At 37.7% G+C, this 25,814-nt stretch overlaps 1 protein-coding gene across 6 annotated transcripts in view; it reads left to right on the forward strand.

The window, feature by feature from the left end:
* LOC139452206 (nucleolysin TIAR-like) overlaps positions 1-25,814 on the forward strand; it is a 218,281-nt gene that overhangs the window by 63,097 nt on the left and 129,370 nt on the right. For 2 of the 6 annotated variants that reach the window (XM_071233594.1, XM_071233595.1), the window contains exon 1: positions 13,365-13,715. The exons of the other annotated variants lie outside the window; for them this stretch is intronic. In XM_071233594.1, coding sequence (XP_071089695.1) covers positions 13,662-13,715 — 54 coding nt within the window. In that variant the 5' untranslated portion in view covers positions 13,365-13,661. Of the gene's footprint in view, positions 1-13,364; positions 13,716-25,814 lie in introns of those variants that run through there. 6 annotated transcript variants of the gene reach the window in all.

Below are 25,814 nucleotides of genomic sequence, written 5' to 3' on the forward strand. Positions count from 1 at the left end.
TCATGTAACAACCCTACTTGCATACTATTATCAAATATCTAGTTAGATATGGAATATATGGATCACATTTATACTAATAGAGTTTTCAATTTGTAGCCATGGAAGCATCACTAATTACAATCAGATATGTATTAATAATTACTCCGGGAAATTGCTATAGGTTTGATGCATTTGTTAAATAAGACTGCAGCAAGGTTTAGTAGTCTTTGTCTTGTAGAATACAAGAACAACAAAAGTATGGCGTGATATTTTACTATAGTCATATGAAAAAAAATTCAGGTGTTCTTTCACTTCTATGTAGTAGTATTTTCATTGTTTGCTTAAGTAATGGGATTTTCAAACTTTACAAAAGTTCAAGACAAGTCAGTAAAAAAATTGTGGTTTTTTGGTTGCTTCCTTGCTTCTTACGGTTTTTGGCCCATGAAGATCCGGGTTAGTATAGGTCTTCAGCAACCCATGCTTGCCGTAAAAGGCGACTATGCTTGTGGTAGGAGGCGACTCACGGGATCGGATGGTCAGGCTCGTTGACTTGGTTGAAGCATGTCATTGTATCCCAATTGTTTGGATCGATGCTCATGATATCAATCACTGGATTGTCTGGTCGAGGCTCGATTATTTACAGACCGCCGTCATATAGCTGAAATATTGCTGAGTGCGGTTTTAAACATCAAACAAACTATCTTAGGGTTTCTTATTGAAGTTTCTTGGCAGGATTCTTGGGGGCTGGAAGTAAATGCTTTGTTCTGTTCACAAGCACTTTCAGTGGTTCTGGAGAGGATTGACAGTACCTCTCTTATATACACACTTATAAAGGCAGGGCACAGCCACCTATACCAACATAATATGAAGTGATGGACTAGTCGATTTAGAGACACATTTAAAACATTAATGCAGATCACATGATTTAGTAAGACAAGTTTCAATGGTAATGCCAGCCCCATCAAAGAGTACATGCATAAATACAACCACCTGTGATTTTGCAAACTGTTCCCAAAGTCTCTGAAATCCGTTTTCCATTCTTTTTGCCCTTAACTACTACCAATGCAATTATGTCTGAGGAGAGTAAGTTCATTTGGTTGGTTCCAGGGCTTCTTTATGTGGAGAGTGTCACCTAGCAGCAGCATCATGCACTTTTTGTTGTTAATTTATTAAAGTACATTTTTTCTTTTTATTAATTAAAAAAACATTGTTATTCATATGACAAGAAAACCGAAGCACTAGCAACCTGTTCTCGGTGAGAGCAATTGTGCTCGTATATTACTTCATCATGTGTCAAAATTTACAAAAATATCTTTAAAAAAAACAATGTTGTTGAAAGACCCCAGTCCTCTCATTTATATTTAATGATTTTCTTTGTGCAAAACGGATATACAAGAGTTTTTCAGTTGTTCAGTCTTTGCACTTTTCATTGGCCTGGCACTGAAAACCTTTGTTCCTCCTATTAGATCAGACTGATTATAATGTGTTGTTTAAAAACATGCAATAAGAATAATGTTATGGTTTTATAAACCTAATTTACAAAACTGTAAGAACCATGGAACAATTTCCTTCTCTGTTGGTGATCGTTTAGTTCTTGGTGTCGGAAGGGGAAAAACAACTGTTTTATACCTCAGATATTGGAGTGGAATCTTGATGGAGTTATTTTTCTCCCCGTATTCTGATCTGCGGTGTTTATGTTAACTGATTGTGTTTGAAAAAAAATGTGAAATATCATGTAGGTGAAGGAAAATTGTTTTCTTGAACATGTATTTACTTTTCAGTTTTTGTTATGCATCCATCACAAGACTTATCTCGTTCGATGAATTTTCCTGACATGTTTTTGCAATGATACTTGACAAATTTGAAGTTTCATTCCAAGTACCAACATTCCAAGTTGATGAACAAAAAAGTTTTGCACTTTAAAGAACTGCATTTTGAATATTTGCTTTAGGTTTGACTTCAAGGGCATTGTGGAATTATATAAGAAATATTTGTTAAATATTTCGTTATTAATTTTATTTTTTCTGATTTTGAGAGTATTTGTATTTTACAGGTGAAAACAGCAACGTTTGCATGTAATTAAAAGAATAAGAAACCATTCAGGTCATGTATAAAAACTGTTTGAGGTTGGAGAAAGTTAAGTTCAAAGTATGAATGATTGAAGAGTCACAATGCATATTTCAAAATATTTGCTGTGTAATTATAAGCAGTTAATTCAGTAACAGACTTTTGTTATGAATATGACAACAATGTGTCATGCAACAAAAACACGGCTTTGACTTGCGAGGACAAAATGGAAAGTCCATCATGGGCACGTCTTTCTGTAATTGGCTTTTCTATAGGTTGTGCTATCAATGATTATTTTCTACTGAAAATACATTGAAGACTTTTATTCTTCCAGTTTGGGGCAGCTAAGAAGGGAGTGCCACTGTGTAAGTCTATTTTTATCTATACATGTATCTGTGGCCAATTTTGAAACCTGTGTGAATTTCAAGGTCCCTTGCATGAGCTATTTCCAACAGCAGTCTCAAGCTTTTTGGCAAACAGCTTTTGGTCATGTATATATCCATTCATTTCCTGTACACCTGATTTGTGCAAGTTTGAAAACTAATTTTCCTGTTGAGTTTTGCTGTAGTTATATCTATGCTACACAATATGATATCTATATGAAATTCACATGCGCTTAAATCTGTTTGAAATAGTTGCTTCATGCAACATTGACATTCACTTTGAAGATGGGTATGTAACAATTGGCATCCAAGTCTCCAATTTAAGACAAGATTTAATGATTTCAATTATCAAATTCTCCAGAGAATCCAAAAGAGATTGGATAAAAAATACTCAATTTCAAATCTTGACTGTAATTGCAAGACCAAACAAAATGAATGTTCTTTTTGTAGTGCGATCGAGAGATTTCTCATTTTAGCAGGGTGAACTCTGACCTCTGGATGGAGAAGTAAAGCTGTACAGTGACAGAGTATCATCTTGGGAGAAGTGCACACAGAAGTCATGGCCAAAATAATGATGGTGTGATGTTTTTGTTTAAGAAGTAAATAGTTTGTGAAAAAGCTAATTCTTTTTGGTTCATGCTCCTTTACTTGTGCATAGATGCCTGGCCAGAGTATTTGTAATGACCTTACTACCAACAACGCAAAGGGCAATTGTTTGCACTGCTGACATGTTGTCCGTCAATGTGCTTCGGACATGTTGACTTGGCATGGCTATTATTACACTTCCATTCATCTGTGCTTCCATTGTTTATCAGTTCAAACACATAAAGCTGTCACTCGATGTATATTCTGTATTATACAACTACACCACTTGCTGATCCGAAATGGCCTCAGATCTCCATCACTCTGAATAAATGTGACCTTCACTTGACAGTTATCTCCCTTTTCCGATTGCCACGGTTCGAAGCACTGTTCAGTTTCCATGTACGTTATGGCTGCACCTGCTTCTTGCCTTCACTTGCCATATATGACTTGCCGCAGTAAATTCATGATTATTGATTGGACACGCTCTAAAAGGGTATTCAGTGCCAATTACTCGTAAGAGATAAAGTTTGTGTGGAGAATATCAGGATCACACTTCGGCTTGACGGAAGCAGACATATTTTAAGGGTATTCTGGAAGCATGTGGAAATGTTATTGTTGATTGTGTGCTGAAATTGTTAGGTTAGTGTTGTTGACAATTTTCTCTGTGGTTTGGTGATTTGGACATGCAAGACTACTTTAATAAAGATTACATCATGATAAGTTCTATGCCAGCACTTCCAGTTTGAGAATTACGGGTGAAGACTAAGAGATGACCACGTGGATCTAGGGGTTGGGTTCTGTGACCTGCTTGGTTGGGGTGCACGGGTGGTCCAGTCGTTTCTGTGCGGAGTTGCATCCCATGGATTGTGGGTCCGAATCCTGGTTCACCCGATCATGTTTCTAAATTGTCAGCACCATACCTGTGCTCATGGGTTTCACCAAATGTAAATGTCCGAGACCTGCATCACACCGGGCTTTCCTCCCACATTAAGCTGACACACCATGATACAACTGGAATACTGTTCAACACGGCATTAAACCCAACTCACTCACTGGTTTGATGGTGACATTGTACCCTGACTGCAGATTTGATTATTTACAGGGCAACTTCATTTAGCTGGAATATTGCTGTTATAGGGTAGTGAGTTGGGATGTGTTTTCTAAGATTGATTTAAACATATGTTAATGTCTGAAAGTAAATTAGGCCCAAGTTGACAAGTTGTTTGGCCTGCTGATGAATTGCTTTGCGGGGGAGTGTTAACCGTTTCAAATAGTGATATGATGTCATATCAATCATGACAAAACAGCCCCATTTCAACTCTTTTTGTACCTATCACATATTGATGCACAGAGTTAAATATTAATAGATTACCTTCTGAAAGTAATTAATCTCTTCTCAAGAACAAACCTTCCTAAAAGAGCAGTCAAATTTAAATCCTGTGTATATATGTAGTGTTCACAATTTAGAATTAAAGTCTAGGATACATTGTAATGACACTTATGTTAAGGGTTCTTAGATGAAGTTTGAATTTCATGTCCCTGGTAACAGGATGTTAAATCTTATCTCATTATTAACTTAAGTCACATGTGTCTTATGTAATTTTCAAAAGGACACACCTTCACACACAGTACCCCTCCCACCCCCCAGGGTCTGCCTATGCATCTTGCCAGGTGCTGCAGCATGCTGAGACTAAGTTTAAATATGCAGATCCATATTGAACAAAAGACTTCAAGGACAAATAGGTTGTGTATCTGTAATAGGGAGAAACAAGTTCATGAAAGTATAATGACTTGCTGTTCTGACCAATATCATGAGCAACCACTATACATTATCATGACAGGAGTGTGACAATGGGCCAGGGGGATGGGACATTTGACTCAATGTTCATTGTGAAACCTGTGACATTGTTTATAGATGAGGAGGAACAACCAAGAATGTTGTGCTTTCTTGGTCAATATTATTGTTTGCATTGCAGTCTCTTTGTGTAATTGAAACACCAGGTGCTTGTTGGAGTCTTGAAATGTATGATTCAGACTTAATTGTTTTTGCTAATCAATGCAAAGTTGTCAAATTGCAAATTTTCCTGGTGCACAATTAGAAAATGGAGGAAAATAATACACACAATAAAGGCTGATTGTCATTTACTCTTTTAGACATAAATATGGAGGAGGTATATTTATGCTGTTGTTATGTTCTCCAGGATTTTGCCTTGAAACTGCTGGGAGTGTGGTTCAACAAAATGGTAAAAGATTGACCAAGATACCCAGTTGTGTAGTCAAAACAATCCTTGGGGATTCTGGGTTAGAATAGGTCCTCAGCAACCTGTGTTGGTTGTAGGAAGTGTAGGATCGTGACACAAAGCTGAACAAGCTGGGCTTTAATACTCTTCTCTTGGTCTCTTGGCTAAAACAAGGAATGGTCAGCTCGGAGTCAGTATACTGTGTCTGCGTGGGATGTTCATGTAAAACTGCGGCATGGCATCTCCTTGGGCTAGCACTATAAAATTGGCATTAGTCCAGACGAGTACAAGCAGTCACTAATACACTCGCACACATACACACACACATGAGCATGCATGTCACTATGTAAGTGCAATAATCTTGAACGTGACGTTGAAACCCATTTCAACTCACCTCTCCATTTGAGACAATGTTCGTCATGGTACCCAATATTCAAAATTTATTGTGAAAGTCAAGGGGTCCAAGTCATGATCCCATTGTTAAAAGTCGATGTTTTGATGGTTTCTAGATCCAAACAGCCTAGCAGCAAACCTTTTAGACCCCACAGCTCCCCTTAGTTTCTAGCACTGGTACCAACAGAATTTGTATTGGCGTAATGGTCAAATATTGGTATTGCACTTGTCTAGAACTGTGGATAACTCCATATTAATGATTTTGATCTGGCTGCTCTCTCGGGCTGAGGTTTCACTGGCCAGACAAGACAAGTCATGAAAAATAGTAATATCCTGAAAACTGAATATTGTTGAATAACCAGCAAAGCATTTGATCCTAAAAATCTGGAATCAATTATTTTTTAAAAAAAACCTCAATGTCACAGTCAATGATTTGTCAAGCAAGGAGCAGAAGATAATTCACAAATAAATAAGACATAATGCTAACAAAAACTTGACTTCCTATTGCTGTAATAAATTGAGAAGTTGTATGTCTCAGCTAACATTGTAATACTTTCAAGTAACCTGATCTTCAGCAACCCATACTTGCCGAAAAAGGTGACTATGCTTGTCAAAAGAGGCGACTAACAGGATCGGGTGGTCAGGCTTGCTGACTTGGTGGATGCATGTCATCGTATCCCGATTGCGTTGATTGATGCTCATGATGTCATTTACTGGATTGTCTGGTCCAGACTCGATTATTTACAGTCAGCTGTCATATAGCTGGAATATTGCTGAGTGTGGTGTTAAACAACAAACAAACAGACAATTAACCTGAGAAGTTGAGAAGTAAATTAAGTTAAATTAAATACTTTCTGAGAAAAAATGTTGAAGTCAACTATAGTTAATTGAATCAATCATTTTAAATTGTTAGTCCACACCTTTTTTTTAACTTGCTCTACCAATTGTTTACAGGATAATACCTGTTGGTAGGTGGGTAAAAAAGAAAAGAAAGAAAAGCAATTAGATTTTAAAAAAACGTTTTCTGTTTAACTACAGGCTGGTATAAAAATATAGAAATGGTTTAATATGGGAGCAGAGCCTGCAACACAGCTGTTCCTTTAAACAATGAAAACCTGATGTATCAAGCAGAAATACTGTTGTGCATCTATGTATCCTATCAGATGCTGGAAAAACCATGTTTAGACAATATTTTTTGAGTGCAATATGCAAACAGTTTATTGGCAGGATGAAAAAAGATAGCAAATTACATACACTTACAGTCATCCTAGCACTAAGATCGCTTTGTGGAGTGGAGCCTTGGGACCCGTTCCACAAAGCGATCTTACTGCTAAGTGGATCGTAGCTTGCATACTTTCACATACACTTACAGTCATCCTAGCACTAAGATCGCTTTGTGGAGTGGAGCCCTGGGACCCGTTCCACAAAGTGATCTTAGCGCTACAACTGTCGTAAGTCAGTGTTAAAGAATGGGAGTTACGATCGACTTAGCGCTACGATTGCTTTGTGGAATGTGTCCCTGAACTTTTTTGCAGAACTAATTGCACAAACTTGATACTGGCGAAAATAGCCATTCTACACAAACTACACTAATATCATTTTTTGTGCTACGTAGTGCTACGTTTGATATTTCGATACATGACTACAATGTATTGTTACTCCCTTGCAGCTGTTACTGAGATGAGTGCAATTTAAGAAAAGCCTCATAAATTACAAACTTGTCAAAATGATCCACAGGGGAAAACTGTATTGTATTTGGTCAATTACTATGATTGGTTGGTTTTAACGTGTTTCAACTGATGCCATGTGCTCAAAGCCAGTGACAAGAAGACATGTTGGAAACAGACAAATAGTTGCACTGTTGTTGTTGTTTTGAAATTGAATAATATTTTAGAAATTCTTGGCATGCAGTAATGATATTGGTATTATGTGTATTTCAAGTACAAATGCGTCTTCTCTCTCTCCCACTCACTCACTCACTCACTCACTCACTCACTCACTTAACCATCTCTTATTAGCAAACCAGTAGATACTGGCTGATACTTTGGCATGTGTACTGCAATGATACATTGTCAGATATTGCCCCACCCGTAAAGATCTGGGGTAGAATAGGTCTTCAGCAACCCATGCTCGTAAGAGGCGCCTAACAGCATCGTGTGGTCAGGCTTGCTGTCTTGGTTGATGCATGTCATCGTATCCCAATTGTATAGACCGATGCTCATGACATCAATCACTGGATTGTCTGGTCCAGACTCGATTATTTACAGCCAGCTGTCATATAGCTGGAATATTGCTGTGTGTGGTGTTGAACAACAACAAACAAACAAACAAACAAACAAACAAACAGATATTGCCTACTAGATCTCTAACAAACCAGCAGATACTGGCTGATACCGTGGCATGTATACTGCTGTGATATATATAGAAAAGTTATAGCAAACTAGGTCTCGTACAGCAGATACCATGGCATGTATTCTGTTATAAAGTTGCTTCATAATTGAACTCCAATGCATTATATGGCCTTAATGAAATTGTTATGGAACATGAAATTACATTTGTGGAGGTTGATGTGACATGGCACAACTTGTAGTTCAGATGTTGTCTACAAGTGGGCAGTGTAATTAAAATTAATTTTTCATGGAGGGAGAGCATCTACATTATGGCCTCAACCAAGACCTGTGGAATAATGTATCGCTGACTCTCCATTGGCTCGTTTAGTATGTGTGGTTTTCTTACACGGGAATATACTGGAAGAGAAATGGATCTTTGTTGCCAAGACATTCTATTTTATTTTGTCTTTGCTTATTTGGCCGTCCCCAATTAGGTTTGCTGTCTTGCTGACAAATATGGTTTTCCCGTTTTGTTGCCTGAACATGAAAGTCACTTTCCCATGACATGTTGGGGTATATTTTGTAAACTAGGAAGAGATAGAAGGGTGAAAACGAGACAGTTATGGTAGATTATAAATGAGGCAGTTTGGGAGCAGAGTGACATTGCCATTAGTTGAGTAAGAGTGTATACAGTTCAAGTTGGTTGGGGCGAAAAAGACACAATTAGGGTTAGAAAGACATGTTTAGGGCACGGCTTCAAAACGTGATTGGAACGCTACGACTATCATAACTCTTTTTATTACTTGCCCGTGAAGAGATCACCTGTTTAATAAACATACAGCTTTATTACACATTGTGTAATACCAAAACGCGTGCTTATGTACTCTCGGAACACGTTTCACGAACAAATATTGAAAGCTCTCAACATCCCTTGGCTTATTCAACGATATTGCGTGTGGAGTTGATCACTGAGAGGAGCTTATGCACACTCGATGACCCCAGCAACCTTGTTGCTAGGCTGACGTCACATGGCATTGTTTCGCTGATGGATCTTGCATCAAAATTCCACAAATTACGTCATCGGGTATTGTGACGTTATTGAAAACTTTGAAGGTGCAAGGCCCGTTCCACAAGGCGATCGTATTGTAGCGCAACGACAGTCGTTGGTCTAAGTTAAAGCATGTGAGATGCGAAAGTCTTAGCCCTACGATAATTTTGTGAATTCTAAAGGTAGACCCGTTGTATGGTATGAAATTCATACGTTTCAACTTTTGACGTGTTTGAAGTATTATTCTGTTAAACTCAATTGGACTATGTCGTGGATCATGTAGGTGTCAGCCTATTCATACTCCACGGTATAATTCAAAAAACGTTATAAATTGCAAGTAATAAATAAAATACTAAACTCGCTCCCTTGTAAAACCAATTTTATGAAACTCGTGAATAGTTGTGGTATCTAACTCGCTTTCGCTCGTCAGATACCACAACTATTCACTCGTTTCATAAAATTGGTATTACACGGGAGCTCGTTCAGTATTCTATATGCCGCACACTGTGTGTGTGTTTGTTGTTTAACGCTGTTCTCAGCAATATTCCAGCTATATGACGGCGGTCTGTAAATAATGAAGTCTGGACCAGACAATCCAGTGATTGATATCATGAGAATGGATCCACGCAACTGAGATATGATGACATGCATTAACCAAGTCAGGGAGCCTGACCACCCGATCCCGTTAGTTGCCTCTTACGACAAGCATAGTTGCCTTTTACGGCAATGCTTGGGTTGCTGAAGACCTATACTACCCCAGATCTTCATGGGGCAAAGTGACTTTGCCTCACACTGACTTTGTGGAACAGGGCCCTGGTAACTGTGTCAAAAGGAAATCACATAGCAATGATCATCGTAACCTGACACAGACTTTCAACTGTCATAATGCTACGATTGTTTTGTAAAAACAAGGCCCATTAGTTTGAAAATGAGATGTTCAGTGATCTTACTGAAGGCAAATTTTCCTGAATTTGGTAATTTTTGATAAGACATACCAGTCGTCCAGATCATTACACAATTCAAAATATAGATATCCTGATATTTTGGATGACACTTGGTAAATGTCCTAGAATGTTGTCTGAAGTGACCCCATTTCAGCAATAGATGGATCGTGAAACATGTTGAATAGTTCAAATCATAAAGTACACCAGTAATGTTAATTGCTTTGCCATGAAGAATGACAAAGCCAAATATAACAATGGTTGGAGGTATTGGATATATCTGTACAGTGGCAGTGGTACATTACAATAGAGCATTGGGGCTATTAAAGTGTCGCCATTAAAATTCAGTGCCGTACAGTTTTGTTGTTTGTTCTTGTCTCACATAATTGTCGCAATGTGATCTGGAACCCGAACATGAGATTCGCATGTTCCCACCCAGTCTTGTTCTAACAGGCGTTATTTCTCTAATATTTTTTCCCCTTTTCATTGTAAGAAATAGTAGCCACTTCTATGATGATTTAACCAACAGATCTATATAAATTTCCTCTTGACTCAACCATGTAATTTGTTTCTTTACAATTATTGAAAAATATGATCTGGTTGCAAACTCAAATCTATTGAATTAGACAAAAAGTCAACTACACGCAGTGGACTAGACTAACATCTAGTCTCTGAAATGAACATATTTTACAGAAAAAAATAGTTGTTAAATTATAGCTATAAAATATAAAAAGGACAGACTTTCTTCCTTTTCAGATACTGCAGTAATCTAGACTTGCCCACTAATTATAGACTTGCATGGGCTGTATTTGATGTATTTGTTTCAGGGTCTGTATGACAGAATACTGCAGTAATCTAGACTTGCCCACTAATTATAGACTTGCATGGGCTGTATTCGATGTATTTGTTTCAGGGTCTGTAGGACAGACTAGCAGTGGACCACCACTTTGCATTGTCTGAAGTTGCAACATACTCAGTTAAACAGACAAGTTGACATGAAACATTCATTACGAGTTTGAGTTTATTCTAAGTGTATTCCCCTGACAAAGCAGCAGGAAGTAGACCCAAAATGTTGTAAACAACGAAGAAGATGTTATCCATGACACATAACATGGCTTCATATTCTAAGTGTATGTATGACATTTGAAAGGATCTTTGTCATAACCCTTCTGTTAGAGATGTAAGACAAGGTCTTTAAATTAACACATTATTTAAAACACTAGGGGACCCATCTCTGTTGATTTCTAACACTGCAGCGAAGTAATATCCTCTCATTTGATATATACCACTCAAAAGAAGTTAAAGAACACCCATTTTTTCAAATGACTAAAGTATCTCATGACCTTAAGTCATGTAAAAGAACCGGATCTTCTTAACCTCATTTGAGTTGTATATGGTTGATTATTCTTTAACAATAGTATACATTAATAATATATATACATTAACAACAGTGATAAACTTACATATATGATAGGTTAGGGCTTAGGGCTGTAAGTTAAACAGTATTTAGGTATCATAGATTTTATTTGCAAGGAAATAAATAGTGAAAAATAATAGTTATTACAGGATTAAATGTTCAGATTTTCAGCATGAAGTATGCAAATATTGGAAAAGTCCAACAATACTAGAGTAATATTTAATAGAAGATGAGTGCCAGTACTTTCTCAGGATAATTACATACTGTCGCGAGGGAGAGCAGAATTGTTTGCTATCTGCCTTAGATAGTCCTTAGTCTATCTTAGTGTACTGCAAATACAACAGAGTCTACCCTCCAGGTTGCACAGACTCCACCATTCATATTCGGAACAGCTTGCACGATTTAATATAAACTGTACTCCTCATGCAGTTATGTGTTTGTGTATACGTGAGGCCAGCCATGCTGAAATGTTCCTCGAAACACGAGAGTTTCACGCCTTTATAAACTGTATACTCTACAGTACTATATCAGCATATTAATATCCTCCACCTGACCAAAATAGTGACCACCCATTGGATGAGAGCATTTACCTGAGCTCTTTCAAAGAGGCTTTCATCTACCTTCCGTTGTTGTTCTGCTGCCTTTCCCGAATAATTCACTGTTCATCTTAATCAATGGATTTGAATAAAAAAAATCACCCATTATTCAAGCATTTGAATTGAGATTATCATTTGAATTGTTTTCTCTGCACGGTTCAAACACAGGCTGAAGGCAATCTATATTTGCTGTCTGTGTACTGGTTTCTGGTAGAGTGCATAATGAGACTTATACATGAAGCCAAGGTGTATGGCTCCCAATATTACACAAGCACGCTCATTTCCCTTGGTGGTAGCTGACATATGTCAAATGCTATTTCTTCATCATAGATTGCGTTTCCCATGTCAGGTTGTGCAGAGTTACTTCCCTTTTATAAGCTTGGCCAAGATCAATGACACCAATATTCTGATATGTCATTTGATTCTTAATCCAATTTTGACTTTTACACATACAATTTGTAGATATTTTTCTTTGCATAAGGACTTAATTAAATATATTGTGTTTTTGATGATTCTCATGAAAAAAAAAAAATCAATTATAAATAGTTTCATATATATTAAAAAATATTGCAAAAAATAATTATGTATTATTTTCTTGATGTACCTAATAGTAAATATTTTTGTATTTGTTTTGCTATTACAATGGCTGTCATAATTGTTATCTGGAAAATTGTATGAAAAGTTATATATACTAGTGTGATGAATATGCATATCTATTTCTAATAAGTCGCTGTTAAATAGGTGCTACATGAACAAATGCTTCATCTTAAACATATGTTCATGTGACATTCTAAATTACACCAAGCCTATCCTAACGTAATCAAGCCTAATTGTAGCTTCTCAATTCCTTTGTACAGCTCCCTGTATCATTTTGTAGTTATCTCATGTCCTATTGCTCACCTATCAGCTTAATTGATAAATTGCCATGGCCACATGCTAAACGACACCTGTACTGACTCGGACGTGACACCTGTTCCTCCCCCGAAGAGGCCAGGTACGCAGACCGTGTCGCTATCAAACCTCCCCCTCCCCTCAGGTGTAAGTGATGAGAGGAGATCAAAGCCTCATTTACGTGTAATTAGTGAAGAGTTACCTGTGGGCATTGCCAGCCAGTGAGAGTCGGGAACGAATGGGGGGAGACATGAAATATGACGCCCTGTCAGCGATCTGCTTGATTGATTGATGAATTGACATGGAAATAGACACTCCTACTCGTGCGATACCCGTACACACCACAGCCTGCTTGCACGCTTTTATGATTACACTCGCTCAGTCACAATACTAGCCGCGACTAATAGTAACCAATGACTATGCTTCAAGTCGGCAATTTTCCCAATTCAAAAAACGTGCAATAATTGTGGCTGGCTTTGTCAGTGTAGTAAGCACAACAAAAGGCAGTATTGAGGCTGTTGTCAATAGGACCTAGGCTGCTGTCGGTAGTTTGTCCCACACTGGAGAAGCAGCATTAGACACTCAGTCAATGAGAGGAATGGTTTAAACAGTCACACAGACTGTGTCCCAACAGAACTAGGTGAATCGCTGTCCACACTCTGCAGTCAGTGTCTCTTTCTCACTCGTTAATTGTACGAGTACCATTACAAACTGTCGTTGAGCTTTCCCGTTAGTGTTGCCGCTCTCCGTCTGCCACCACGATTCGCCAACGACTACGCGGTGTAGCCAGGATGCACCCTTACTACTATGTCCAGTACATACCTATCTCTCTCAAACAGGATATGGTGAGTACCCACAGCATTTGTTCACTTACTTGTGTAGAATACATGCTAGATGAATTGTGGTTTTTGCTGTCAGTCTGACTGTGGGCCTTTGTCGTGGCCTGGCGATGTCGTCTGCTTCAGTAGAAGCCGGCATGTTTAATGGTATGCTTCTCATTTGATGATGTGCTGGCAAAATTACACCATTAAATGAAATTCTCTGCCTCTGCCGCTCTCCGAGTCTCCGTTTTGTGTGAAGGAATTGTCAGATTTATTGAATTCACACAGATCCATGCTTTGTTAATAGGGAGCATATCAGGGGTTGAAATTCAATTTTGGCTGAAGCCATATTGGAATGGAAAAGACCCATAAGGTGGAAGAGTCTGAATTCAACAGGTGGGTTAGAGGAATGGAACCACTTTCACAAAGAGTTGCAGAAACATGAAACTAATTTATGACCATTTAGGTGCCATTGACACAAGATAGATTATCTGGACTGAGGCAAATGGATTATTTACATTGTGGAATCTCACCCACATTCATTTGTTAAGTGAAAACAACTTTCCTGTTTAGGCTTGTGTGCGTGTCATGAACAATAGTATGAAAGTAAGGATAAGACCACATGCTAACTTTGAATGTGTAGTGAAGCGGAACGCATTATGGCCGCCTGAGGTTGACTCACAATGTTGTTAAAAAAACTAGTTCTTGTGGATTTGAGTCAGTGGCTTTAGCTGTTTGATTAGTATTTGTTTCCTGTGATGTCAGCCTGTGCAGCTTGTCACCACGTATATCGTGTCTGGGATAGTTAAAAATTTATACCTACAAGATCAATACCTCATAGGGAAAATATGATCGTGATGTCATCCAGTGTAAATAGTTTATTCTTTGCTACTGTGCTATATTTCGACACTGTCCTACAATTAGGATAGTTTGTAAAAACTGAAAACAGGTGGCTGAGAATTTAATTCGCAAATATTTGTTCAACTCGATTACTTTTTTTCACTTGATAGTACTCATACAATAATGATCAGGGGAATCTGTTGCTGTCAGTAACAGTTGGTATGGAAACGAGATTCATATACTTCGTTTATTCACAAGTATTTGTAACAAAACAAAGGATGTGGTACAGTTTCTGGATGATCTGATCCTGATCATGTCAGTTGGCAATACAATCTGCATCAGGATGATTGGCTCACTGTGCCTGCTCGCATTGCTAAACAAATACTATTAAATATGCAGGTCATTTTCCCCTACTATACATGTGCTTTTCTGGTGAAAGATTTTTATGATAATCCGTTAGATACTATCCAGGACAGAACAGGGTTATTCAAGTTGTGGCCTGCTTGCCATGCATTTTGATTTTGTTTAGGAATTCAGCATGCGTAGTGTGCTCGTATATATGTACACATGCATTGAATATGGTGTTAGCGTACTGGCACATGTCCTATCACTTCACTGTTTAATTACCCATGGGATATTTTCATGTTTTGTCCAACCCGAATTATGTTGTATTGTTGTTAGGAAAATATCACTTAAAAATGATGGAAATAATCGTTTAATTAAAATACAAGCTTGAGTTGTTGCGTACATTTAATTTGAGTTTCAAATGGTATAAACTTCCATTATAAAATCTATTAAGTCAATCAACCATGTGATAATTATTATCAGAGAAAACCTGATCAAACGTGTGCATATTGAATATTTTTGAGTTTAATTTATTTCATTAATTAACAAGAAACATCTTGTAGTGCTGCTCTTTTCGAAATGGAATTATTCAAAAACATTATTGGCTTAGCAATAACAGTCCTATATTTTGGTAAGGTTTGGTTTACTTGTGTAGATTATTAACAATAAATCCTGCTGTACTGCTTTAAGGGTGTGATATTTCAAAACCTGTTGGGGGTTGATGGAAAGATATTATGTGATATATGACCTGAGTAGATAAAGAATTTTTGATGTACGTCATGGTTGTGTATCATATATAAGAAACCGGAAAATACCAAATATTTTAAATTTTAAATACTTGCAAAGTAATCTGTCGCCCATCAGCTGAACTTGAAACAAAGTGAGCTATTACTTAGGACAGGAGGAAGTTGCAGTCAAGTGTTCATCCTGAAACTTGTTGCATGGAACTCATTTTATTTTTAGAATATGATTAGTTCAAGATATGTTTGAAATGGTGATGATACTTAAGTGACTATCCTGTAAACTATCTAGAATCATTTCACTTGAAAAAATATCTCAGTCGAGGATAATACTGGTTATAAAAATTGCAACCTGACTAATTAGCCCTGGGGAAAAGGAAGTTTGCAAACAGGTTATGATGTGAGTTGTCATTGATGAAATACCACTCCTAGTCTATGCTGTAAGATTTGGCCATACTATGTGTGGATTTATTTGACATACAGTGTGCCCAGACAGTGGTTGAATATTTTCACATACCACCAGGGAGGAAGTAGTGGTGATGGGGGATCTTGTCAGCACTTCCTTGTGTACTTGATGCCTCTTGAATCATGCTTGGTGTCTTATTGCCTGTAATATCACCTTACTTTGACAGACATCTGGTTAATGTTACCCTGTATTGTTTCTGTCCAGAGCATTTTGGATCCAAAAAAGAAACAGAAACACATAAATTGAGATTAAACATCCACCGAAATTCACAGGCCTGACCCTTTGATTTGAGGTAGTTGAAATTTATGAGGGCGTAACTAAATCAGTAATTTCATCGGTTTCAAAGCTTCACATGTGATTCTTGTCTCTTTGAAAGCCCCCCCTTATTACAAGTTTTTGAGCCCAAGATATGGGTTGTTGGGGAGCCAAGTAGGTAAAGTGTTTGCTTGTCTCATACTCGCCAAAGGTTGATTCCCACATATAAGTATGTGCAGTTTGGATATTTATGTGATAATAAATGGCACTGAGATCTGTCCATCCCAAACATGCACCTCAAACTTGATGTTGACAGCTTTCCATGCCTTAAACATTTACTAAGATCACTGCAACAGCACCATAACAAGTAGGGACAAAGACTATTTAAAATTAACAAAACAATATATTAATATTTAGATTTTATGACATTTTCTGTTTGAATAGCGTGCATCATGTTTGACATGTGCCTAAGTTTCGATGAAGGAAGAGCTAAGTTATCTTTGAAAATATTTTTAATTCAATTTCAGTTTGCATGCTGACACATGTTGCATTTTCTGTTAATATTTCAGAAAGAAAATGTCAATGTTTCTATACAGGTAGCGTATGATTTGGTTACCGTGTAACAGTTGTGCTGAAATCAATTTGATAATGATACTAAACACGGAGTGACACACACTCACATTTATTAGAGCATATAAACTAATACAGCTTGAATAGAACCATAGGGAAAAGTGAGTATAAGCCTTAAGAAACTGCAGTCAAAGGCTGACACGTTTCTGTAAAATATTTGGAATTGGCTTTGACAGTATTGACCGTGGTTTTACAATGCTATTGGAATACATAACTGTATTAAACAGTGGCACTTGAGGAGACCAGAGCATAATAAGGTTGAAACCTGTTGCAGGTTGGAGAAATACAGTCCCAGCTGATGTTAATTAGGCGCTGACTTTGCCAGTATTTCCCCGTTTAATGTGTCAAGAATTAAACCATCTGCTGTCCCATGTCCCAGCTTTGACCAGCCATTGAAAAGCTAAAGTTTTTCCCGAGTGTCGACTACAGCCATGCAGTTTGAATATTGCCTCCTTTCTCTCTGAGTCATGCAGGCAAAATTTTACAGAACCATTACGCTTTTGTGTGGTGTTTTGCTGTGGGAAGCGTTTTGAATAAAGTTAGCCTCTTCACTCTTTTTGCAAACCTACGGGGAGTAAGTTTACTCTGATATTAAATAGGCTACGACTTGAGACTGAATTGCTGCACAGCTATTTTCTGTAAAGTGGAAAGGCTTGCTGTTGATCTGTAATGAGATACAAGTTTAAGGCTGACGTTGGTGCTCTTCAATACTGGGTCACTTGTTGAGGGAGTGCGAAGGCATGGAGAGACGCGCTACACCCCTTGCATGAACTATTGAAATTTGAAAAGAAAGTAACATGCTTTATTGAGAAGTCAACTTTGTGTGAAAAGAAACATTACTTCTTCTCGCTTTATCGCCTCTCTTCAGTTATGAAGTCCTCTATACCATTCCATTCAAATATGTTTCCTTGATAAAAGATTTATGTGCGCTCGTTTACGTATCTTACGGCATGATTTCAGCCATGCCTTGAGTCCGATACGGACATGAAAATACATGATTATATTTCATGACTCTTTTTAACTTTGTCTCAACTTGTAAATATGGATTTGGTGTTGTAATCCACATTCATCTGTAGCAACATTTCGAGGGTTAATAAACAGAAATATTATTTGTTGAGATTTATGTACGAAAGTGCCTGGGGGGCCACATGCACGGATGAACGAACACCTGACTTATTTACTACTACCTACAATACCCTTAAACTGAGGTAATAGAAGTTACAATGAATGGTTTGAATGTGACAAAGGTCTTCTTGCAAATATTGGTAAGTCAGGCAAGACAATTCGATTCATGAGGTATCTGTATGGCTGGTGACAGTTTCTACATGCCATTTACACAGATTTCTCATGCACATAAGGCTCTACCTCAGTAAGTTCATTCATTGGATAGCAAATTTGCCTAAAATGGCTTGGAAGTAGATCTTTTGCGCACGCACACGCACACACACACACACACACACACACACACACACACACACACACACACACACAGAGTAGACATACATTTGACTGCAGAATGTTCTTAAAGATTAGTACATCCATTTCAATTACTGTATATCGCTGTGTATAAAGCAACCCCACGTATAAGACGACTCCCCTGTACACGCCTTCGAAATCAACCCAAAATCCTATACTCCGTGTATAAAGCGTAAAGGTACTGCAGAATTACCAAACATTACCAGTACATCCATTTCAGTGACTGCAGAATTACCTAAAATTACCAGTACACCAGTGTGAGACTTCATCCACCAGTATGTAGCCCAAGTCGAATCAAATTTCATTGGTCAAGTAAGCTCTTGAAATAGGAGTTAACATCAACACTAACATCAACTGAAAATGATGTCTAGTAACAGGTTGTGGCTAGTAGACAAGTACACCCATTTCAGAAGCTTGACTAGCCATTTCAGAAGCTTGACTTGTCGTTTCAGAAGCTTGACTAGCCATTTCAGAAGCTGGACTTGCCATTTCAGAAGCTTGACTTGCCATTTCAGAACCTTGACTAGCCATTTCAGAAGCTTGAGAAGCCATTTCAGAAGCTTGATTAGCCGGGTAAAGATGAAGTGCTAACGAATGTTAAAACAATAGGGAGATGGGGAAATTTGTACTAGCCTGAAGGAATTTGAACTAGCCCCAGGTTAGCAGGCCAGTGTTGCGTTCTAACCCTGCATTTACGTGACTGCGAAGTTGCCTGAAATGATTTTGCTGCCATTCTCTCACTTACACTGAGAGAGTGAGGGTATTTGTGCAGGTCATACTTGTGCAGTTACAGTAAATGTTACACTTAGTGCTGAAAGTTTGAACAAAAGCAAGGCATATGATTCTTGGTAACATGAGTTCCAGCTCATGACAGGATGGGTGTGCTGAATGTGTAATAATGTTCACATCTGTATGTATTCAAAGCATCTATTAATAACAGTTTGTATGTAAATGTATGTATGTGGCTCATTGGTATATATGTGCACATAAATCTCGATAGCTGATTGTTATTCTGGTAGAATTGTGGGCCGGTTGAGTGAATTGAATACTAATCGTTCAGAGACTAACCTTTTGTATTTCACTCATGTTTTGCGATTGCCTATTCACTACCAGGAATAAAATTCACCAAGTTAGCTTTGATTACACTGATAAGACTTGAATTAGATTGAATTGACAATTTGCTTTTTATTCCTAAGTTAAAATATATGAGGAAGCTTTGATAAGCATTTGATGGGGTTTGAATGGTATAGCATGTGACCAATTTTGAACCAATAGAGTGCAGTTTTACGAGGTAAAAGAGTTGGATATGCCTACTGTTGACTCAGAATTTGAAGTTTGTAAAGTTTTCAATGTTTGATATCCAAAAATGTTAGGGAAACTGTCTAAAAAAGTTTGAATTATGGGTCAAAATATTTGTTTTCTTTGAGTTTTGATGAATGAAGTATCCCCTTGTGATGATGATCTTGAAACTTTCATTGTGTTCGGGCTGTCTGGTAGCCTAGAGGTTAAAGCGTTCTCTCGTCACCCTGAAGACCTGGGTTTGGTTGCCGACGTGTACAATGTGTGAAGCCCATTTCTGGTGTCCCCATCTTTGATATTGCTGGAATATTGCTAAAAGCGGCTTAAAGCCATACTCACTCACTCACTCACTCACTCATTGTGTACAGTCAGTTGCAGAGCTAACAGGAACAGTGGAAGCTACATTTGCAAGAATCACACTTAACAACTGTCCTTATAGTGCTGGCAAATTGTTCAGCGATTAATATAGGCGGTTTGCAAAATAATGCAATTATCCCGAGAAGTACTGCAGATATGGCGGTTTACTACAAGGTCTAATACATTTACTCACAATTTCCCTTGCATACATCTTACACATTGCTTAAGTGGCATTTAACAAATTGTTCCATGAATCTAATTAGGTGAAATGTCAGCATAGAATCCATATTCGCTTTGGTACCACTATGAAGCATGTGACGATTTCCCTATCTACGTCTGAGGGAGTTGACAGCATGGTGAATGAAAACATGTTGATTTCTTTGGGAAAAAAAGCACAATTAGATTTGGTATTTGATAAGACAGTTTATCAATATTCATGTGATGATTTTAGCATGATAAACACATTATGGAAACGGTGTCTGAGCTTGTATCTGCCGATCAAATAATTGATAATGGCACACTGCAGATTATCTTTTGACAGTGGCATCAAGCTGGATCTTAGTTAACTGTTAATATTGTTATTGTCATTGTGTTTTTCTTGATCATCACTGAAGATGTTTTCTGGATCACAATAGAGTTGTAATTTGTAAATATGGTTCATTAATCTAGGGATTGAGGTAGAGTAATTCCTCTGCTGAAATTGAAATCAAGATTGTTTGTACTTGAGTTTTTGCTTGTGAGGTTTTCAAGTTTCTTGGATGCACTGTTGCATGTGGATTGGTTGCAGTTCGGTGTGACAAAGTACAGTTTGTAAAGTCCCATGTTCCGAGTTGTGTTATAAGTTCGTTAACAATGTTGAAAGTCTTGTATTAGAATATGAATACTAACTAGAGTAGCAGATGCTGACTAATTTGTGCTGCCACATAAACCAGTACAAACTTTCCATGAGGAATTTGAAATGTGACCTGATTTTCATTGTGTTGATAAATATTGGTTTATGAATGCTGAACAAAAGTGATCAGGTTTCATGTCATAAAAACTGATTGGCAGGTCTTTGCATATGGTATAGCCTTGTAAATATCAACTGTCAAGTTGGCAATGAATGTAATGAATTGTTCTTCATTTAGTAATGATTTTCCACCAGGACTGGCTCTGCTGCGCTCTATGATAGACTCATTAGACTAATTACAGCATGTTACTCACAAAAGACTCATTAACATAACTTTCCGACAAATAGCAGGAGACGAAATATTCATGTATATTGATTTGAACAGTTTTTGAATATATCACATATCTTGACCTGCGCAGTCCAATTCATAGATTGAGTGGAACGAGGCTGGTCATATTTCAAATATTAGCCATTACATCAGTCTGTAGGCTAACAAACAGTGAAGGTGTTAACAGACAGATTCCTTTGTCAGCACAAACCATGAATGGTCTCTGGCCAGTATATAGTGAGTGAGTGAGTTAGGTTTAACACCGCTTTTAGCACTATTCCAGCAATATCACGGCAGGGGACACGAGAAATGGGCTTCACACATTGTACCCATGTCGGGAATCGAACCCAGGTCTTCGGCATGACAAGCGAACGCTTTAACCACAAGGCTTCCCAACCACCCCACCAGTATATAGATAAATCTTTAACTTGATATGTGTGTTCAAACTTAAAAACAATCAAACAAACAAGCTTGTTGATGAAGTAACTTGTGCTTTTTTAAACAGCAAGCCAATGAATCACCAAAGCTACAAGGTGTATAAATCTTGGTACACCAAAGTCTTACTTTTTGACATTTTGGTTATGTCCCTTGAATTTAAAGCACTGAACAAATATGTACTCAATAGAACACAGTATGTTCTTTTCTGAACTTGTTTCTGCAATTAAAAAAACAAAAACCCTGTAATTTATGGCCAGTCAACCTTGCAAAATTGCTGAAGTAATTTGCATATTTATCCTTTGATCGGCAGATCATGACCTTTGCCAGGTTGTTCTGCATAGATTGTGTTTCATATAGTTTTCATGTAAATGAATAATAAACTACGTTGTAGATGATAATAAAAGTTAGAAGTCAATGCTGTTGTTTTCTGCCATATACTACACCACACTTGTACTTTCAGTTGACCTGAAATCGCAGTGTTCCCGTTAACTGGTAATTACCAGTTTTTGACCGGTTACATTAGGTTTGGACCGGTAATTCTTGTGACTGCCAGTCCCTGTAGACATGCAAGTAAAGTACCTTGTAAATCTTTGTTGTTGAACAAAACATTGTGGATCGTTCAAAAAGTATGCTTTTCGAACGAAGTCAGCTTATTTGATATCATCAGGGTTTCCCGTTGTCTATTTTTAGTGCAAGGAAATAATATTTTGCTTTGCTTCAAGGTTAAGTGTCTATTTGTAGTGACTTAGTCTTGAATCGAAATGAAATATTCAGAAAAAAAGAAGAAGCGAAAATTGTGATTGAACTTTTTGTGAATGACGTGTAGATCTAAATAAGTTACTGCTGAAATGACATTACTGAATTTTGTCAGCCATGAAAGTACACTGCATTGGAATTGATGTTATAAGAATGAAAACAAGGTAAATTTCATACAATTTTCATTTGTGTAAAGTTGGGGACTGACAAAAATTGGGTGCGACTGGTAATTTTTAGAGTTGCCAGTCCCATTGGACTGGCAGTTTCAAAAACCAGCAGGAACACTGGACTTGGGGATACGGGATTGTTGTACATTTGGATAAAACAGTCCCCATTTCACTTGAACTTGATAGTGGATATATAGACCAATCTACCCAGCACGAGTGTGCATTACATGGCAATCAAGCGTACATCTGTGCCGCTTTATGACACCAACATGTCGCACCTTGCATGGAGTCTGGGGAGCCCCGACCTGATGCAAGCTTGCAGCAACAATCAAGATCCATAGGCCAAGCCCACACGTACTGTGCAGATACATGTTGGCTGTTGTGGAGAGTTCAGTAAAAACTGTCTGTCAGTTGATAATTATTTTATTGAGCTCTGGATGTAAGGTATATAAATGTGTATTGTCCTGTTCTTCTTACATTGAAATTACATCGTTCATTATGCATTCATGCATGGTTCTACTATGAATGAACTAATCTTGTGCGCAATGGTAAACCCCATTTCACCTCACCTTTAACTAGTGAATATGGCAAGAAGATCTGTGTTGTCAATAAAGGACACTTTAGATTTTGTTTTTAACTTGTTTGAGGTGTTTTTATTTGCAAAGGGTGCTTAGATGTTGAATACAGTCACTTTTACAGTCCCCAGAGCATATAAAAACAATTACCAGAAGTCAGGCGTTCGATTTCCCCACATGGGTACAATGTCTGAAGCCCATTTCTGGTGTCCCCACCCTGATATAGCTGGATTATTGCTAAAAGCATGTAAAACCATACTCACTCACTCACTCACTCACTCACTCACTCACTCACTCACTCACTCACTCACTCAAATGAAGAGACTTGAGGATTCCCTTATTAATTTTATTTGACCTTATACATACCTTATTTGAGGGACTGACTAAATGTTAGTCTAACGTGAATACTGGATGTGGATTCCCCGAGTTCACTGTGGATCAGTTTCACATGCGGAATGCTCCTACTTCCATGTCCTAATATTCCTGCGATGGATTATGCATGGATTGTAACTGGAGCAGTTATCAGAACAATGTCATTATTATTGAATGTATTACCATGTCATAATCATATCTTTTCTTGTGACATTCAACAATTGAACAGAAGTTTCAATTTGTGGTGCATTTCATCACCTGAATAGCTACCATGACGATGTCAGTAATGAGTCAGTATATATGTGTCCAGTGATTGAAGAAAATGGTGATAAATATCACGAACCGTCAAAGTACAATCACATGATCAAATAAACTCCCAACAGGTATTCACGACAATGGACGATTATCATTTCTTGTGAAAGGCTATCTTTTTGTGCTAATTTTCGTTCCGTAAAATTGATTACAATATTGCAAGTTCTATTATGAAATCCAACTACCCGGATATGCCTAGTGTGTCTGAGGAGCATTGTGTATAGGTGGATCGAAGCTCAGTATAAAGTGTCATGATGATTTATTGTGGTTCTGTTATGAGAAGCATTTACACGACCAGATATCAGCCGCTTTTTCAGTTGGAGGACGAGCGATCATCAAATATTGTTATTTCCCCTCCCATCTCTGGAACATGTTTCCATCGAGATACCGATTCCCATGTGGTTTATTCTGAGTTGATTGTCATAGTTATTGTCCGTCAGTCGGCTTTGTATGCAAAGGTAACGATGAACTGGGTAGCTCTTTGTCAGCCATAACTGCAGGCACACTCAAAGCCCAAGCAATCCGCTGTTAATTATTCATCATGGCTTGAATAGATATAGGCATAGCATAGAAGGCAGTGCAGAGTTTTTGGGTTTCCAGCTTTCATTAAACTACGTTGATACATTTGGTTGATAAACAAACGTATATCCCATCTTGGTTATATAGATTAGGCATCAGGATGGTATTTACCCATCATCAGTCCATTATGTACCTTGGATTGTGAAAACCACTGATATAATTAATTGAACTTAGGAAATGGGCTACTAACTACAAATATTTCTTGTTCAAATATGTGTGAAGCTTTTAACTCAGTAATTGTGCCTTATAGCTTGGTGTCATCAATTTTTATTTTGTAAATGGTTGTGATATCCTTTCTGTTTCTGGGTGCCGTTGTACAAAGCGATCTTAACTTTAAGGTGAATGTAACTCCCATACCTTAACATAGACTTACAACAGTCGTAGTGCTAAGGTTGTTTTGTGCAACCAAACCCTGATCAGTATCTCTGTTTCAATTATGTGGTGCTAAAGATTTCTCTGTTTCGCATGCAGTCAGAATATTTGAGGTGATTTTCATCCAAAATACCTTTCATGTTTTCAATGCCTCAGCGAGATATTTTTAGGCAAGTAATAGTTCTCGCAAGTACAGCCAAGGGTCTAAAATAGAAAATGTATATATTTTATTTAACAGTGTTTGAAATTAAGCATGAAAGTCAAGGGGTCCTCATTACAACTCTCATGTTAAAAATTAAAAATGTGAAAAAGGTCTTAAATATGCAAGTACCCGGGAGCCCCCCTTAATTTCGAAAACTGTTAAAACATGTTTCAATCAACAGAGAATGTTAATAATGTCAAATCTTGTCAGTATCTTGTTGATCGCCAGTTTTCTAGGCTAGGGGAAACTTTGATATTTGATATATAAGGACACATATAGCCATGGTTCATTTCTAGTTTCCCCAAAATACCTTCATTTGTACTTGCAAATGGGTTATTTCACAATTAATGCTGTGTTTAGTAGGATGTAGAGGCTGGAGAAATAGCTAATACCTCATAAAGTCATAGTTCATCTTCAGTTGTGATTAAATGTTTCATTTTCCCAACCACTTGTATATCAAATAAATAAATTGACAGATGTTAAATGAAGTTTCAGTGCCATCCATGTTACATCCTCTGTAATGGTTACAGTTGGTTGTGAGGGGCGGTCGGGTAGCCTAGTGGTTAAAGCGTTCGCTCGTCACGCCAAAGACCCGGGTTCGATTCCCGACATGGGGACAAGTGACACCTGTTTTCTGCTCTCTTGGTTGAATCAGGAGTAACAGGGCTGAAAGAAAATCTTCAATGTCCATAACATTTTCCGCCATTCAAGCCTTTCAGGGTGGT

Source organism: Haliotis cracherodii, unplaced genomic scaffold, assembly GCF_022045235.1.
Source record: "Haliotis cracherodii isolate W230 unplaced genomic scaffold, xgHalCrac1.p SCAF_9, whole genome shotgun sequence".
Lineage (NCBI taxonomy): Eukaryota > Metazoa > Mollusca > Gastropoda > Lepetellida > Haliotidae > Haliotis > Haliotis cracherodii.